Source organism: Penicillium verrucosum, assembly GCF_028828655.1.
Source record: "Penicillium verrucosum strain IBT 35672 chromosome Unknown utg000002l_segment0_segment0, whole genome shotgun sequence".
Taxonomy (NCBI): Eukaryota; Fungi; Ascomycota; class Eurotiomycetes; order Eurotiales; family Aspergillaceae; genus Penicillium; species Penicillium verrucosum.
The window spans coordinates 3,885,344-3,899,504 of record NW_026643211.1 but is presented as its reverse complement, the minus strand read 5'-3'; the positions used below and the strand labels follow the sequence as shown (position 1 = coordinate 3,899,504).

The 14,161-nt window shown below is 47.5% G+C and overlaps 5 protein-coding genes across 5 annotated transcripts; 2 read left to right on the top strand and 3 right to left on the bottom strand.

The window, feature by feature from the left end:
* Positions 1-1,048: 1,048 nt before the first annotated feature.
* Positions 1,049-2,416, bottom strand: N7516_007133 (uncharacterized protein; the record flags this gene model as incomplete). The annotated part of the gene is made up of 1 exon (XM_057219853.1): positions 1,049-2,416. The coding sequence occupies one exon, from the start codon at positions 2,414-2,416 to the stop codon at positions 1,049-1,051; it is 1,368 nt and encodes a 455-aa protein (XP_057073944.1).
* A 436-nt stretch (positions 2,417-2,852) lies between these two features.
* Positions 2,853-4,633, bottom strand: N7516_007132 (uncharacterized protein; the record flags this gene model as incomplete). The annotated part of the gene is made up of 6 exons (XM_057219852.1): positions 2,853-3,196; positions 3,290-3,527; positions 3,626-3,946; positions 4,017-4,450; positions 4,496-4,571; positions 4,631-4,633. 6 exons carry the CDS (start codon positions 4,631-4,633, stop codon positions 2,853-2,855), a joined length of 1,416 nt encoding a protein of 471 aa, XP_057073943.1.
* A 1,117-nt stretch (positions 4,634-5,750) lies between these two features.
* N7516_007131 (uncharacterized protein) lies at positions 5,751-6,041 on the top strand (the record flags this gene model as incomplete). Its single annotated transcript, XM_057219851.1, has 2 exons — positions 5,751-5,818; positions 5,863-6,041. The coding sequence occupies exon 2, from the start codon at positions 5,883-5,885 to the stop codon at positions 6,039-6,041; it is 159 nt and encodes a 52-aa protein (XP_057073942.1). The 5' UTR covers positions 5,751-5,818; positions 5,863-5,882.
* A 1,241-nt stretch (positions 6,042-7,282) lies between these two features.
* Positions 7,283-10,341, bottom strand: N7516_007130 (MCM DNA helicase complex subunit MCM6; the record flags this gene model as incomplete). The annotated part of the gene is made up of 5 exons (XM_057219850.1): positions 7,283-7,405; positions 7,487-8,476; positions 8,536-8,671; positions 8,727-10,107; positions 10,161-10,341. The coding sequence occupies 5 exons, from the start codon at positions 10,339-10,341 to the stop codon at positions 7,283-7,285; spliced, it is 2,811 nt and encodes a 936-aa protein (XP_057073941.1).
* A 1,234-nt stretch (positions 10,342-11,575) lies between these two features.
* On the top strand, positions 11,576-13,361 carry N7516_007129 (uncharacterized protein; the record flags this gene model as incomplete). The annotated part of the gene is made up of 2 exons (XM_057219849.1): positions 11,576-12,058; positions 12,186-13,361. The coding sequence occupies 2 exons, from the start codon at positions 11,576-11,578 to the stop codon at positions 13,359-13,361; spliced, it is 1,659 nt and encodes a 552-aa protein (XP_057073940.1).
* Positions 13,362-14,161: the final 800 nt, after the last annotated feature.

The following is a 14,161-nucleotide window of genomic DNA, read 5'->3' as shown; positions in this document are numbered from 1 at the left end:
GTTTGATACCGCGAATCAGAGACTATAATTGAGATCGCAATTAGAAAAAACCGATGCCGGAAAAGCCAGCTTGAATTTCTGGCGGCTAAAAAAGAGAAGTCATTGTCAATGATATGTTCTATATCCTCCCACGACAACAGACTAATCCTTTCTCCTCCGCTTTCAACATGGGTGGAATAGTAAAACCCCTACCCTTTACGTTAAGAAATCAAATGCGATTAAGCTTATTCTCATGTACCTAGGTAAGTATTTGAGGGCCCATAAGGCGTACTTCTCAGACTTTCTTGTCAACCTCACTCCCCCGGGAAATATATACAGAGGTGTCCCGATATTTTGAGACAATGAGATCGCTGGTCGACGTGATTGAAATACTAGTAGCTTGCTCGCAGATACCCTGGACTCGATTCCCCTTGAGCTCAGTCTCTCATTAACGTTTTTTCTTTTTTTTTTTTTTTCTACCGCTGAAGATCAGTTTTCTATCCATTTTCCTTTCTGGTTGGACGATTACTTGCTCAATGGAAGATTGGGAGGAGCGGTGTTTTCGTCAAATTCCCGGCAATGTACCACTCCCAGTCGATTGAGCTGACCGATAATTCGCGCTGCGGTTGGCTGAGGTTGACCGTCTAGCAAGATCGCCTGCCATTGCGTAGGCTGATTGATCTCTTGGTTTCAAGCACAAATTAGTTCGATGCCTCTGGAAAACGCGACTGAAGCTGCGATACCATTGCATTGAATGGTGCTATTGAAACAAAGATCGTGAAGATAAACAACTTCAAAGAGATAAATTGATCACTAGGAGTACACGTATGGCCGATATTGTGACAAATGAGTTTGACTCAATCGCCCCCTTGCTTCCTGAAGAATTTCACTTTCTGGAGCTCGAAGCACATGGCTTGGTTATGTCCAATGTAAATACTACTTATCCCACATCCACTAGTACTGCCTTTTATAGATGAGGAAGGAAAACGAATAGTAACATCCTTCTACATAATCTAGCAAATCGTCTTGATTACATACAAAAAGAGTCAAATTGATCTATTAGACTAGCTCATTCATCAAGAACAACCATTCCCAGCCGCCGAGCAACCGCACTCATATCCACGCCACGCACAATATTCGTATTATCAGAAAGAACCTCCGAATCATTGACCTTACTACAATGATTCTTGTAGAAGTAAACTCCGTTCTCGGAGACAAATTTTGCGCGATCAAGAACGACTGTGAACGTGCCAGATTCGTACGGTAACCAGTTGTACAGATATTTTTCAGGGCCACGAGGAGTAACTCGTTTTGCAGCTGGGGGCTGATCCTCTTCTAAGAGGATATTGTGAAGGGCGCCAATAGGGAAAGGGCTTTCCTGGCTTTCTTGATTTTGCTGGGATAAACTTTCAAGAACTTCATTTTGGGCGGGGCCGATGGCCGACCAGGAATTGGACTTTGGAATGAAGAATTTGAGGGTGAGGGTTTTATTAGCCGGAAGGTAGGAGAGGACAGACGCTGTAAAGAGACGCGCTATGCTTTCGAGGAGAGAGAAACCTGCCGTGTCGCGTATATGACTAAGAAAAGATATGTGGACAACGTATTGGATGTTAGAGGTTTTGCCCTTAGGAGTATTGGTGACTATAACAATGTCGGCTTCTCTAGAAACCTGGAATGCCGGACTAAGAGAAAAGCCACTAACCGAGGTTTCTTGGCCGAGCTGGTCACGAATCTGCTCTTCTGTTGGCATATCTTGGCCAGGAGGTTCGCCCTCATCAACATCTAAGGCATATCGCTGATCGGCATAAGAAGAGACGTTAAGGAATAAATCGAGGATTATTATCTGGCCGATATCTATTTGCTCCGTAACACGCTCGATAGATAGTTCAAATGCCTCTGACCTAAGGTCTTCATTGTCCTCGGGTGAATGTTGCGCCAAGTCAGCATCAGCGCGTGTACTAGAAAATGTGCGGTTGAAGTAAAGTAAATCCGGGCCTTCGCCGATCTCCTCAGCCTCCTCGGAGTCCTCCATATTGCCCACTCGATAACTGTGCGATCGCACCAGAACGCAAAATCCAATATTGGATAGGCGATTGGGACGATTCCATCGCGCAATCAGTGGAAGAGGATTTTCGACTCCTGACCGATGTTGCTGCTTGCGACGCGCGATTTCCATGCGATTATGCTCAATGCAGGCAAAGCCATCGGGCGGGCGGTATGAGTAAATTTCGAACAAAGGCTTCACTTCGTCATCCGAGAACGTCTGCATGAGGTATTCTCGGAGCTCTTCGTGGTCGTCGTCCAGGGGAACAAGACTGTAGACCTGAATGGGAGTTTCCAGATCGGGGTCTGTCTCGTATTCTGGCGAGACATACTGCTCGAGCACGACAGGATGACCCAAATGGTCCGTGTAGGTGCGCACTTGCTGCCAATCCATCTCAGATCTTGCAACTGGGGCTATGGTTGGTGCAAATGAGCAGCGACCTTTGATGAGGAAAACAGGTTTGAAAGAGACTACTGAAGTAAACGTGGGGAGCGACGGGCTTAAATGGAGGGGAGGGGTGTTACGTAAGCAGGGAGAAGATCGACACTTAGGGCTAATCGACCAAGTAAGTTGAGCATCCGGGCATGATGAGAGGAGGTACGTAGGTAGTATGGAGGAGAGAATGTGCAAGTGTGTACTAGTAGATTGAATATGGTACTACTGGTAGGTGGAAATCTTAATATACCGAGAGAGACATAAAGTCAGGTGACTGCCCAGTAGCATGCCCTACTAGTATGAACAGCAACAAAATCAATTGAGTGTTATAGTCAGAAATTGGCTAAATTTACAGCTGCAACTAGGTACTTCTCGGGTGGCCTCGTCAAATCTACTACAGGCCCAGCTTTCCTAGCTGGTTGCCTCCCCACATTCCGTACTTGCTTTCGTCATTTGATGCACTTGTCGCAGTACCAGGAAGCGGTTTACCCGCATTGGACGTTGGGAACTTGAATTTTCCCACTGCTGCGTCTCCAGTAGTCATGGTGGTGTCTGCGAACTTCTTCGCGACAGCGTCTATCTTTTTCGGGTCCGTCTTATCTTTTATGGAACTGATCTGGTCCTTAGCGGTCTTGTGCCAATCCGCCTGAATCTGCTCAATCTTGGCCAGATGGTTGTCAATCCAGTAGGCCCATAGGGTACGCAGACCCCAGTGTTTGAGGCCCCGGGGGGTATCGTCTGGCTTAAGGGCCTATCCGTTTGGCTTGTTCTAGGAATATTGGCGGGTATATTCATGGTCGAATTCGTCCGAGATCAATTCGATGTTCTGACTGGGCTTGGTCCACTTGTCGCTAAATTCCTGCAGATAGTTCCAAACAGTAGCAGTCATCATGACCTTGTCCGCTATCTCTTTTGGCTCAACGATGTAACCGTTGCTAGGGTCGTCCTTAGGGAGGCTAGACTTCCTTCCTTCGGTAATAACCTCTTTGACTCCGTTGGGCTTTTCGTGATACATAACGAGCAGGTCAAGCGATTGGCCATTTCCGAGGAATTCAGCGGTATGTTGGACCTAGTTCATTTTGGGCCCATTATTTCTCGACCAAGTCATTCCGCCACTAGAACCTATACAGATATCATTAGTTAATATCAACAAGACGCTACACACACTCCCCTAGCCTTCTTACCTCCAAACACCTCCGAGCACCAAGTCGAGTCAGGACGTGTCCATTTCTTAGGGAAAGGAACCTCGCCAAGACCTCCATATTTGGATTCCTTTCCTCCGCACACCCACTCAAGGAAATGCTTGACCAGATGTACCTCGAAGACGTGCTCCGTGCGGAAGTCCTTCGCGGGCAATTTGCTATTGCCGTCAATGAGGTATACATTGTTCGCTCCCTTGACGGAGTTCTCCTTTGTTGTCTTTGCCGAGCACCTTCTGTTGTCGTTGATATCTTGTGAGCTGGATAGCATAAACTCGGGAAGATACCACTATTATATTCTCATCAGTATTTGCGTCTTGTTGAACCGGAAGAGGAAAAAATAAACAATTAAGGCATACCTTCGCCACACCCGTCGGCCCGTCGTTCTTTGCGTTACACCGGGGATACCTCAAATATATAAATTTCTTGTTGTTATTATAGAAGCTGAGACTTATCTTTTTAGGCTCTTGTGGGTCAGAAGCGCGGTCGAAAAGGAACGAATCTGTATCGTAGCACTTTCCACTATCTGGGGATAGGTAGATAGGACAAGAACCACTATCATCGTCACGGACGAACAGAGAAGAGACATCTCGTTTCGAGTCATCGCTGTCACTGACTTTCGTGCCGTATATTGAGTATATCACGCAAGAATTCTTTCCCCTACCCTTACTAGGGCAATTAAGGAAGTCATCGGGGATCGTGACCAGAGGGCCAAGGGTAAGTGTGTCACGCTTGGCAATGGAATAAGAAACAGGCATAGGCATGTATTCATTTCTACGCGAGGAAGAGTCTTCTACAGAAGAATTGTATGCTTTATAGCCTAGCAAAGTTCGCTTACCCTTCTCACCAACGTAGGTTGAAGGCGTGATTTGCTTCCTAGGCACCTCTACGAGCGTGACTCGGAGATCGTCGCCCTAACTAAATTCCTTAGGGGCGTTAAGCTAAGCGTATATCTTTAAACCGGCATCAATACCATAGCTAAATAGGTAGCTATTGTCCCTATTAAGTGAGTAGGAAGCTTCCGTATATCCGATTATATATCTATCTAGGATAAGATTAACGGAACACCGGGGTATCTTCTAGCGGTTATCGAAGTCAATTCTAAAGCTGTTGGAGTCACGTGACAGCCATGTGGGGCTGCATGTGATCTCGACCCACAGGACTTAGGTTTATGTTTAGATCGTAGCTAGTTTCTCTTCTCTTCTTCTTTTTCTCTCTAGAGTCTACAATATCAATCCCTTGGATTAACATCTTATTCCTACATAGCCTGTATTTCATCTAACAACTGTGTATACAGAAAACAGCAGTCCTGGTATGTGATTTTCAAGTTGTACGTAGTCTACGTATGAAGCGCCTACATAGTCATACGTAACTAGTTAACTAACTAGACTGCAACAGGTTAATTGAACTTTGATTGATTGATTGATAGGTGGGAGGATAGTGAGGGGCAGAAGTCATCTCAGCTTTGGATAGATATTGGGCTGGCGCACGCTGAGGGTATAGGGTAACACCATTCGACTGGCTACCATGGCCGATGAGGACGATGATGATACGATCTCCATGCAGAAGACCAGAACCATCGATAACGGGAACGATAACGGGTGATGACGTTGTCGAGGTCGAGAGACGTCAACATAGGTAGTTATATATATATATGTGTATATATAGTTGTGTGTATATATAGTTGTGATGGGGCCACAAAGAACATCTGTAGGTCTATATATAACACTGTCGAAGTTGAAGGATACAAGGTAGAGATGTGTTCAAATGTAATTGATCTAGAAGTAACTTCCTATCCTAGAAAGTGGTACCTAGAAGAAGCAAGAACTCCAAGCTAAGAGTATACAACTACCTTCCATCTCTCACTTCTCTCTTACTTCTCCCTCACTTCTCACTCTCACATCTCTCACACATCTCTCACACATCTCTCACACATCTCTCTCTCTACACACCCCACTGCCTCAGTTGCAATTGATGGTGACATTGTCGTGGCCAGTTGTTGGTTGGCGTGTTTGTCGACTCTGGCTGAGTTCTCGCTTCACAGCATCATTTGTCGTCATTGGCTAATACCCATCGTCTTCCACACCGAATAGTCGACGAGATGCCCTCTATTGGGCCAAACCAGGATACATCTACACCGCTTGTGATCTCACCCGCCCGCGTTCTTCTATCCCATAATATCTCACACTTTATCCTCTCACCAAGGATCGAGACTACGATCAGGAATGCGCCTTATTCTCAGCAGCGCCATGAGGCCTTCCTCTGACCGGGGACATCCGCCCGGTCAGTTTGGAGAAGACTTCGTTGCTTGGCCGGCTCGGAACAAGAACCGGCGTAGGCATTGGCGGGTATTCCGACAAGAGATGGCACCGCAACAGACATGAGAGATGTCGTCACAGGGAACGCAACCTTGGATGGTCCCGCATTTGTTTTTCACTCTCCCTGCAGATTTTGGTAAATATCATCCTTATTCCTTAGCCTGGACGTAATCTCATTATAAATAGGTCGTTACTTGGAACTGTATGACACGTTGACCAAATCCGGCGTAGACAACGAGGCCAAATCCCGTTGCCGTATTGACGCGTTGATATTTGTGGTCTATCGGACTTTATCAGAGCAAGACCTACTTCCCAACACTGGAGATAGTAGAGCCACTCTCTCTTTTGAGACTCCATTCAAGTGGAGTCCAGTCCCTGTTAATGGGGTTCCACACACATGTACTGGAACCGCCGACTACACCGTCCTCTTCGGGGGTAGAGATCATATGGCCTGCCACCTAATAGTGTTGGAGGCTAAGAAGAGATACAATTTGTCCGGAGCCGGGCAGTTATTAGCCTACATGGCCATGGTTCAAGTGAACCGAAAGAGAACTACCTGAAAGACCTAGGCTGCCAAAAGCAGGCGCTCAACTATTTCACCATTGCAACTACCTGTCAGTTTGCTCTCGATGGCCGTGGGCCTCGGAATCTCAAGGACCAAGCAATTGCTACTATTTCCTGGCAAACAGCCCAGATGCAGAGAGTTGGCTAGTTACTGGAACATCTCACTGGGCAGGGGCTGATCATGGACTTGGTCGACATGGAAATAGCCAGACAAGCACTATCGGATCACCAAAATGATATTATGCAGCCCCTGTGCAGTAGACTTGGTCATCTGCTATGTTTGGTAAACCCCCGGATGAAGAAAGCTATGTCGGTGTCCACTTCGAAGATGCCGAGATCTGGTTGATGTACATATTGGGTTATAACTGGCTGACACACCCGGACGTGTTCAATCTTGATCGTGTGGAGAACGAGGTACTTGCATTTTTTGGCTTAGTTTGTGTGTATCTCGCTGTTCTCTCGTTATAGGGATGTTACTATTGTTATAGACGGGTTGGTCTAAATCCTTTTGGGTGAAGTCATTCTTAGCTCCTATTCCTTTTCAATGAAGTTGCCGTTACGGATCCCTGAATACCTGGATTGATTTGAATTCAGTATCATTCATGTTCTATTAAACATAAGACGCAACTAAACGGATATCATCACTCATAACCCCCTGCTCCTTCTATTTAACCCAAAAGATAGACAATACGAAATAAAGAAAAAGAACAGCATATTCAAAAGACAGGAAGGACGATCCCATCTCACATCTCCTCGTAGGCACAATCCGGATGCATGACGAAAAGAACCTTGCCGTCATCTTGCTGGTCGTCATCGCCAGTTCCATCTGTGAGGCCAGACCCGGAGATACGCAGCAGGAGTTTGTCCTATAGAATAACTTTGTTAGTGACATGTACTTATGGAAATTCGCAAATTTGCAGATGTTGCCGTAGCAAAGAACGACTAACCTTGACCATGCGTTTCAATACCTTGCCTGCTAACTCGCGCTCGCGCTCGTAATCATCTTCGGTGTTGAGTTCACCCTCAATTTGCTCCAAGTACCAAAGTAGAAGATCTTCTTGCTCGACACCTTCGCCCGAGTTCATCTCGTCCTCGTGTACGCGCCGGACGATCTGGTTCAGGATCTTGGCGTACTTGTCGTAGGTGATCTTGGTCTTCTGGCGTTCCGGCTGGGCGGGGGCTTGAGCAGGTTCCACGATATCACGCATGGGGCTGTCACCCTCGTTGTCACCATCGGCCATCTCCTGGTCTTCGTCGGCGCCATTGGCGTGAGCAGGGACATCATCTTCAATCTCAACATCATCCTTCTCAACAGTCACGATACTCTGGCGGAGAAGATCGTATGCCTCGATGACGAACTTGGGGGTGATCTCCTCAACACAGTTGGCCTTGGCGACAGCCTCAGACAAACGGATCAAAGACTCGAGCTGACGAACGGTGATACGGTATGAAGAGCGACCCACACCTCCCTGGGCGTCATTAGAGCGCAGCTCCTTGTATTTCTCGACCAACAGTGTCTTCGCCTCGTCAGTAAAGACAGGGCGGAATGTGCGGGCGAACCGAATGTAGCGCTGCAGTTGTTCTGTGCTCAGTTCGGGCTCAACAGCCTCATCGCGGTTCATGTGCACGTTAACAATGTGCTCAGCCAAGTTGCGGTCAACAGACTCCTTTGGATCATCGCGGATAACAAAGAACACATCGAAACGACTCATAATGGGAGCGCTGAAGTTCAGGTTGTTCCGAAGGGTTTGCTTCGGGTCGTAGCGACCATTAACAGGGTTGGCAGCAGCGAGGATGGATGCACGGGCATTCAGAGTAGTATGGATACCAGCCTTGGCAATGGAGATTGTCTGCTGTTCCATGGCTTCGTGAATCGCGACCTGATCGGCGATATCCATTTTATCGAACTCGTCAATGGCACAAATACCACCACCGTTCTGTAAGGAAAAGGTCAGCATTGAACCCACACTTAATCGGAGCCACATTTGGAACATACCGCAAGCATCAGGGCACCTGCTTCAATGGTGAACTCGCCTGTCTCGGGATCCTTCACCACTGAAGCGGTCAAACCAGCTGCCGAGGAAGCTTTACCACTGGTGTATACTGCACGAGGGTGCAATGAGCAGACGTATCTAAGCAGCCATGTCAGTAACCAATGGTTATACGTGAGGAGTTGGCAAAACTTACTTCAAGAACTGACTCTTACTGGTCGATGGGTCGCCGACAATACAGATGTTGATATCACCACGAAGTTTCAGGCTCTCAATTGATGTCGACTTGCCAACACCACCAATCAACTGCAAAAGGAGACCCTTCTTGATTTGACGATGACCCCAGATCATGGGGGCAATTGAGTCCACAAGTCGGGAGTAAATATATTCTGAGTGCACCAGTCGCTTGAGATCCTGGACTTCAGCCGGGGTAAGACTTTGCAAGAAAGCTTCTTGGGCTGATTCATCCCCGGTATCAGCCTCCTGGTTCTGGTTCAAGGAAGCCAGAATATTATTTGACTGGCCACTCAACTGCTGCTCCGGCTTCTGGCCAGGAGTCGTTGTGTCTGGGGTAACCATGCAGGAAAGGAAAGCCAATCGGTAAGTCAGATCGCGCACGCCCAAAGACTTCAATCCAGAGACTCCGCTGCCACCGACCTCGTTACCTCGGAAGGAATTGTTATCGCGGACAGCCTCAGGACGCACACCGGGAAGACCCAACTGACTGACATCAGGAACGACAATCAAGGTACCCGTAAAGACGCAGCGTTCACCGGCCTTGGCGCGATCAACCATCTCACCACGTAAGATGACATCCATTGTGCGTGGCATACTACCAGTCGGAATTTCGTGCGACGATTCCTGAAGCTTGACTTTTTGCCAATCGACAAATGTACTCTTTCCGATATCCAGGCGCCATCCTACGCGGTTACCGCAGGTGTTATTGGGGCACTCCGTTGGCTCAGTATATTTGAAAGTTTGTTCCACATTCGGGACAACAGTCTTGCAACCTTCACAGATAAAAGTTCCCAGCGACAATTCCGGTCTAACTTCTGAAGTTCTTGTGACAGTTCCAGAGACGGAAAGCAATTTTCCGATCTGATTCGTCCGAAGTTGTCGCAGTCTGGAAACCAAAGGCAGGTTGTAAAATGCAAGGGCAAACAATTTGTCAGTTTGCTGGTGGCGAGTCTTCTCGCGGATCTGACGCTCCAAGTCGGGGTTATCTGAAACGCCCGCATATGCTGAGGCAACTGAGGTACTAGCTCGCGAAGAGGCGCTGGCAGTCATTCGGTGGGAGACGAAGTATTCGGGTTCGTACTTGGCGATAAGATTGTGAAGTCCTTTGGTGAGGAAAGGTTGGAATCGATAATATTGGCCGGCAATTGCATCTGCCAGGACAGGATTAAGGATGTGTGTGAAATCGACGTAGAGAGTTGATAGTTCGAATTTTTTCATGCCCTTAATCTGAGCAATATAATACTTGTCACTAAGAAACTCCCCTGATGAGGGCGGCGCAGACGACGAGGGTTCATCGATGTATGATTCGAGCAGCTCTTCAAATGCCTGCTGGACTTTCTCTGCCGCTTCATCGACCACCGGCGGGGGCCAGGGGCATATGGATTTCGCATACGGCTGACTGTCGAGCTTCCCGCCCCGACAACTTGGTCATCTGGGAAGGCATTCATATCACTCATAGGGCCATTGCTCTCTGAACGTCGGGAGCTGGGCAGATTGTCGGATCGGAGGTTTTGATCACGAGAAGGCGCAGAGCCCAGCTCGGACTGGATCACGGCGTCGAAAAGGGAAGACATGGCAAAGAGCTAATCAGCTAAAAATCGCCAATGCAAAAAAAAAAAGGGTATTAAGCTCCCACGTCTTGGAGGGGGGAAAAAGAAATGTGGAGAGATGATATCCTTGACTCGGTTTGCTATCTTAGTTTTTCGTGGGTCTCCTTCGCGGGTCTCCTTGGGCAACTAACGCGCGACGCGAACGCGTCTTCGGAAGAATAATTGATCCCACACCGACGCGTTAAGTGGTTTTTACTTATATAATCATATACGCTAACCCATATAAGGCAGTAGGTCCTCTCTCTTCTCCAGTGCAAATAACATTGAGTGTTCTGCTTAGCGCCCCCACTATCGGTCATATAAGGCGCACAAATGCTAGCTCCCGGGGTTTCCGAAGTCATATCCTAACTTCTGGTCTTCAATCCCCGAAACGTGTTCATCTTACATTTACCTATGAAATTAAAGGGGAATAGGGTAATTATGGACTTGGAAACTGCAGCTATGGTCAATTTGGACAGTTTAACCGTAATTATTGTCAATACTAATAATACTCCGTATAAGAGTGGCAAATCAACACCCCTTTTCATTCAATGGGTGACAAATAGGGATATAAGACAGCCCCTCAGCCAGAAGCCCACTTTTAGATGATATATCCCAAATCTCGGGTACTACCTCACAGTTCGGCATCCTCCGTAATATATATTTATTTGGAATGAAATACAATAAACTCCAAATTTGAAATTCGAGATTATTTTCAAGTACAGAGTAAGACAGTGAACAGGTCAATAAGTAACTAGTTTATGCTTGTTTCATATGTGCATATGTGCTTATGTGCTTATAGGCATATGGATCACCTTCCAAGATTGGAAATAGTTACATTGGGTAAATGGTTGATGCTTGGCGCTTATATAAGAGCTCCTCCCCGGGGTGCCCACCGGGAGGTGGTGCCCGGCACTGGAGCATCTGAAACTATCCTGTTATTCCCTCCCGGGGAATTATATTCCCCTCGCGTTGTATTACCTCGTAAGTTAGAACTATTCGGTGCTAGCGTGCTTTCCTCAGCACCCTTTCTTCCGTGCATATTCTCCGTGACCTTCTGACACTGTCATGATATAGGAACTTGACTTCTGTGTCTTGCGATGGTTTCTACCAAATCCCGAGTCCTTGGCTGGAGGAATCTTGGTAACTATTGGTTGGATATGCAGTCTTGATTGTTTCATTGTGTCGACAAAGGAAATCTACCTTTTTGCAGCTCGACATGTCTGAGAACGAACGACGGTTAGTATCGACACTGACCAGGCCCAGCGCTGTCCCGCCGTTGGGCCCGTCTGACACGGATGCATCGGGTAAGCCTCTCGGCCCGCCTTTACGGGCCAACCTCTCAACTTGCATGCACAAATCAGCGAAATCTTCTCAACCAGCCCCCTCTGCATCTGGATATGGCCCGCAAACTGCCAAACCTGGAAGGCGACGACGCGCCGAGTCAACGAACGCACCCAAGAACCAACACTTCTACTTTGTTGATCAGAACTCGTCATCGAAAGAAAAGCGCGCTCATGTTATGCGCCACCATGTACAGGAAAAAAGAAAACAGCGAAAAATTTCACGCGGGTCATCCCCCGCAGAGCAAGGCTCCGATTATACCTCATATCCGGCGAAGAAAGAGGCAGGAGCTATTGAACAGACGCGACTGGAGTCGCTCTCGACAGCTGTACAAAACCACCCAAACGGGGAAACTTCGGTATGGGAATCACTTTCCTTTAGTCAAGTATCTAGGCCACAGCCAAGGCTAGCCTATAGCCTAATCGAGGTGTAGGCTTAGCTGTAAAGACGATGGATCGGGATGCTAATTTTATGGTGTGATACAGCTACAAATCAGATTCTCAAATCTGAAATCACAACCTCATACATCCATGCTACAACACATTGGCTCGCCGATCACGATACTCGATGCTTCACGAAAGGATCCGTTTGCCAGTCTCCCAATCGAATACGACAACCTAGATATTGAACTGGCTGACTATTGGAAGAACAAGTTGACGTACTGGTCCGGGCAAAACCTTCACGTGAAAAACCAGATTTTCCGCACTGCTATGGGAAACCCTCTTTCATTCAAGGCAGTAGTCCTGGCATACTGCGCGCGGTGGAAAGCACAACTGTATGGCATGTCCGACAGCACCGAAATTCAGCGCCATGTTGGTCAAGCTGCGAAACTGATCGATGACGCTACCTCAGGCTTGGCGATAGTCAAGGCGGATGACCTTGCAATGGCCTTGGGTGGAATGGCCTTGCACGAGGGGCGTTTCGGGAAGAAACAACTGGCCCACATGTATGTTGACCGGGCGGTCCAGATTATGCGACCGAGAACAGGAACCAACAGGCCCGTGGAAGTATTTGTCCACTACGTCCGATACCTTATGATGGCAGAAAGCCCCCAGATCAGTTTGACCGAGCAGCAATGGCTGCTCACTTTTCTGCGCGGAGCTGAAGATCTCATGCGGCAACACAGCTCCCCCGAATACATCCTTCAAGCACCCCACAGAGTCAAGGCCTTTGAGATGGAAAGTCCTCTATTCTCCCTGCTGTCTAGTGGTCCCCGGCCCTCTCAAGTGCCGCATGAGTCGCGCATCTATGTGGTCCGCGATGCGCATACCCAAGAGGTCAGCCGGACGGCAGCGCTCATTTATATCACGGCTGCATTGTGGGATTTCCAGAAGTCCCCAAACAAAACTGACCGATTCCTTGGCTTTTTATCTACGGCGGTGAAACAGCACCATCTCGATCGAGATCCCGCTTGCGAAACCCTTCTGTGGTTGCTACTGGAGGAAGGACCTGATTCTGATTTACAAGATCCCGAACGGGCGTGGTCCACTGGTGAGCTGCTTCAGGCACACAAACGGCTACGGCCGGACCTCCAGTTCCAGTTTGATGAGATTCTCATGAGTTTCTTGTGTTTTCAGACACCTATCCGTGGGGTCACTGCATTTGAAGAGGACCTTCGACATAGTTCACATAGTTCTCATAGTTCACATAGTTCTCAATGATAAAAATTTCCGATTTTAACTCTTAATGCGGCTACTCTCTGTACAACATATGGTATTCAACACACAACTCAGGCACAAGTGGAATGTCTTGGCAGTCTTGGACCCGAGTACCAGGATAAGTCTAAGCGTCATTGAGTTCACCCCAGTGGATACTAAGGGGGAACCTTGGAACCTTGGAAGCTCCAGGGCTGGTTACCCCTTCCAGATTTTCAGACCATTTGATATTCGCTGCATAGTATATCATAAGGAGAAAAAGAAAAAAAGGGAAAAAACACACACACAAAAAAAAATAAAAATACAAAACCCACAAAATCTATGATCCTTTATGTTGTCGATGTTTGCCACACCACTTGGCAAAGAAAGATCGGGTCTCTATGAGTCCCAAGCGCATGCGTAACGCCGAGATATCTCCACAGCAAAACTCACCCGAGGCTAACCAAATACGTATGTACCACCCGTGTGTCGCGTCGCCCACAAGTATTCGGGAATTGTGAGATCGATCGTCATACAATTTGTTGGTTGTAACTCTTAACGTTACAATGTAGATACATCATTACAGTAGATCAATTCATCGCCTACGATTCATGATAAAGTCCAGAATGTTACATAGAAATTTCTTTTCATTTTTCCATTGAGGTGTCATAAGTGCAGCTTTAGTTATCTAGGGGCGTAGCCAAGGTTTCAAGTTTGTTTTAGGGCTCGGTAACTTTACCTACGGAGTACAACACTGATGGACTTGCGAAGGGGCCAATCTTAGCCCCACTGAACACACAGATTTGGGTCAATAGTGTAGCCCACTA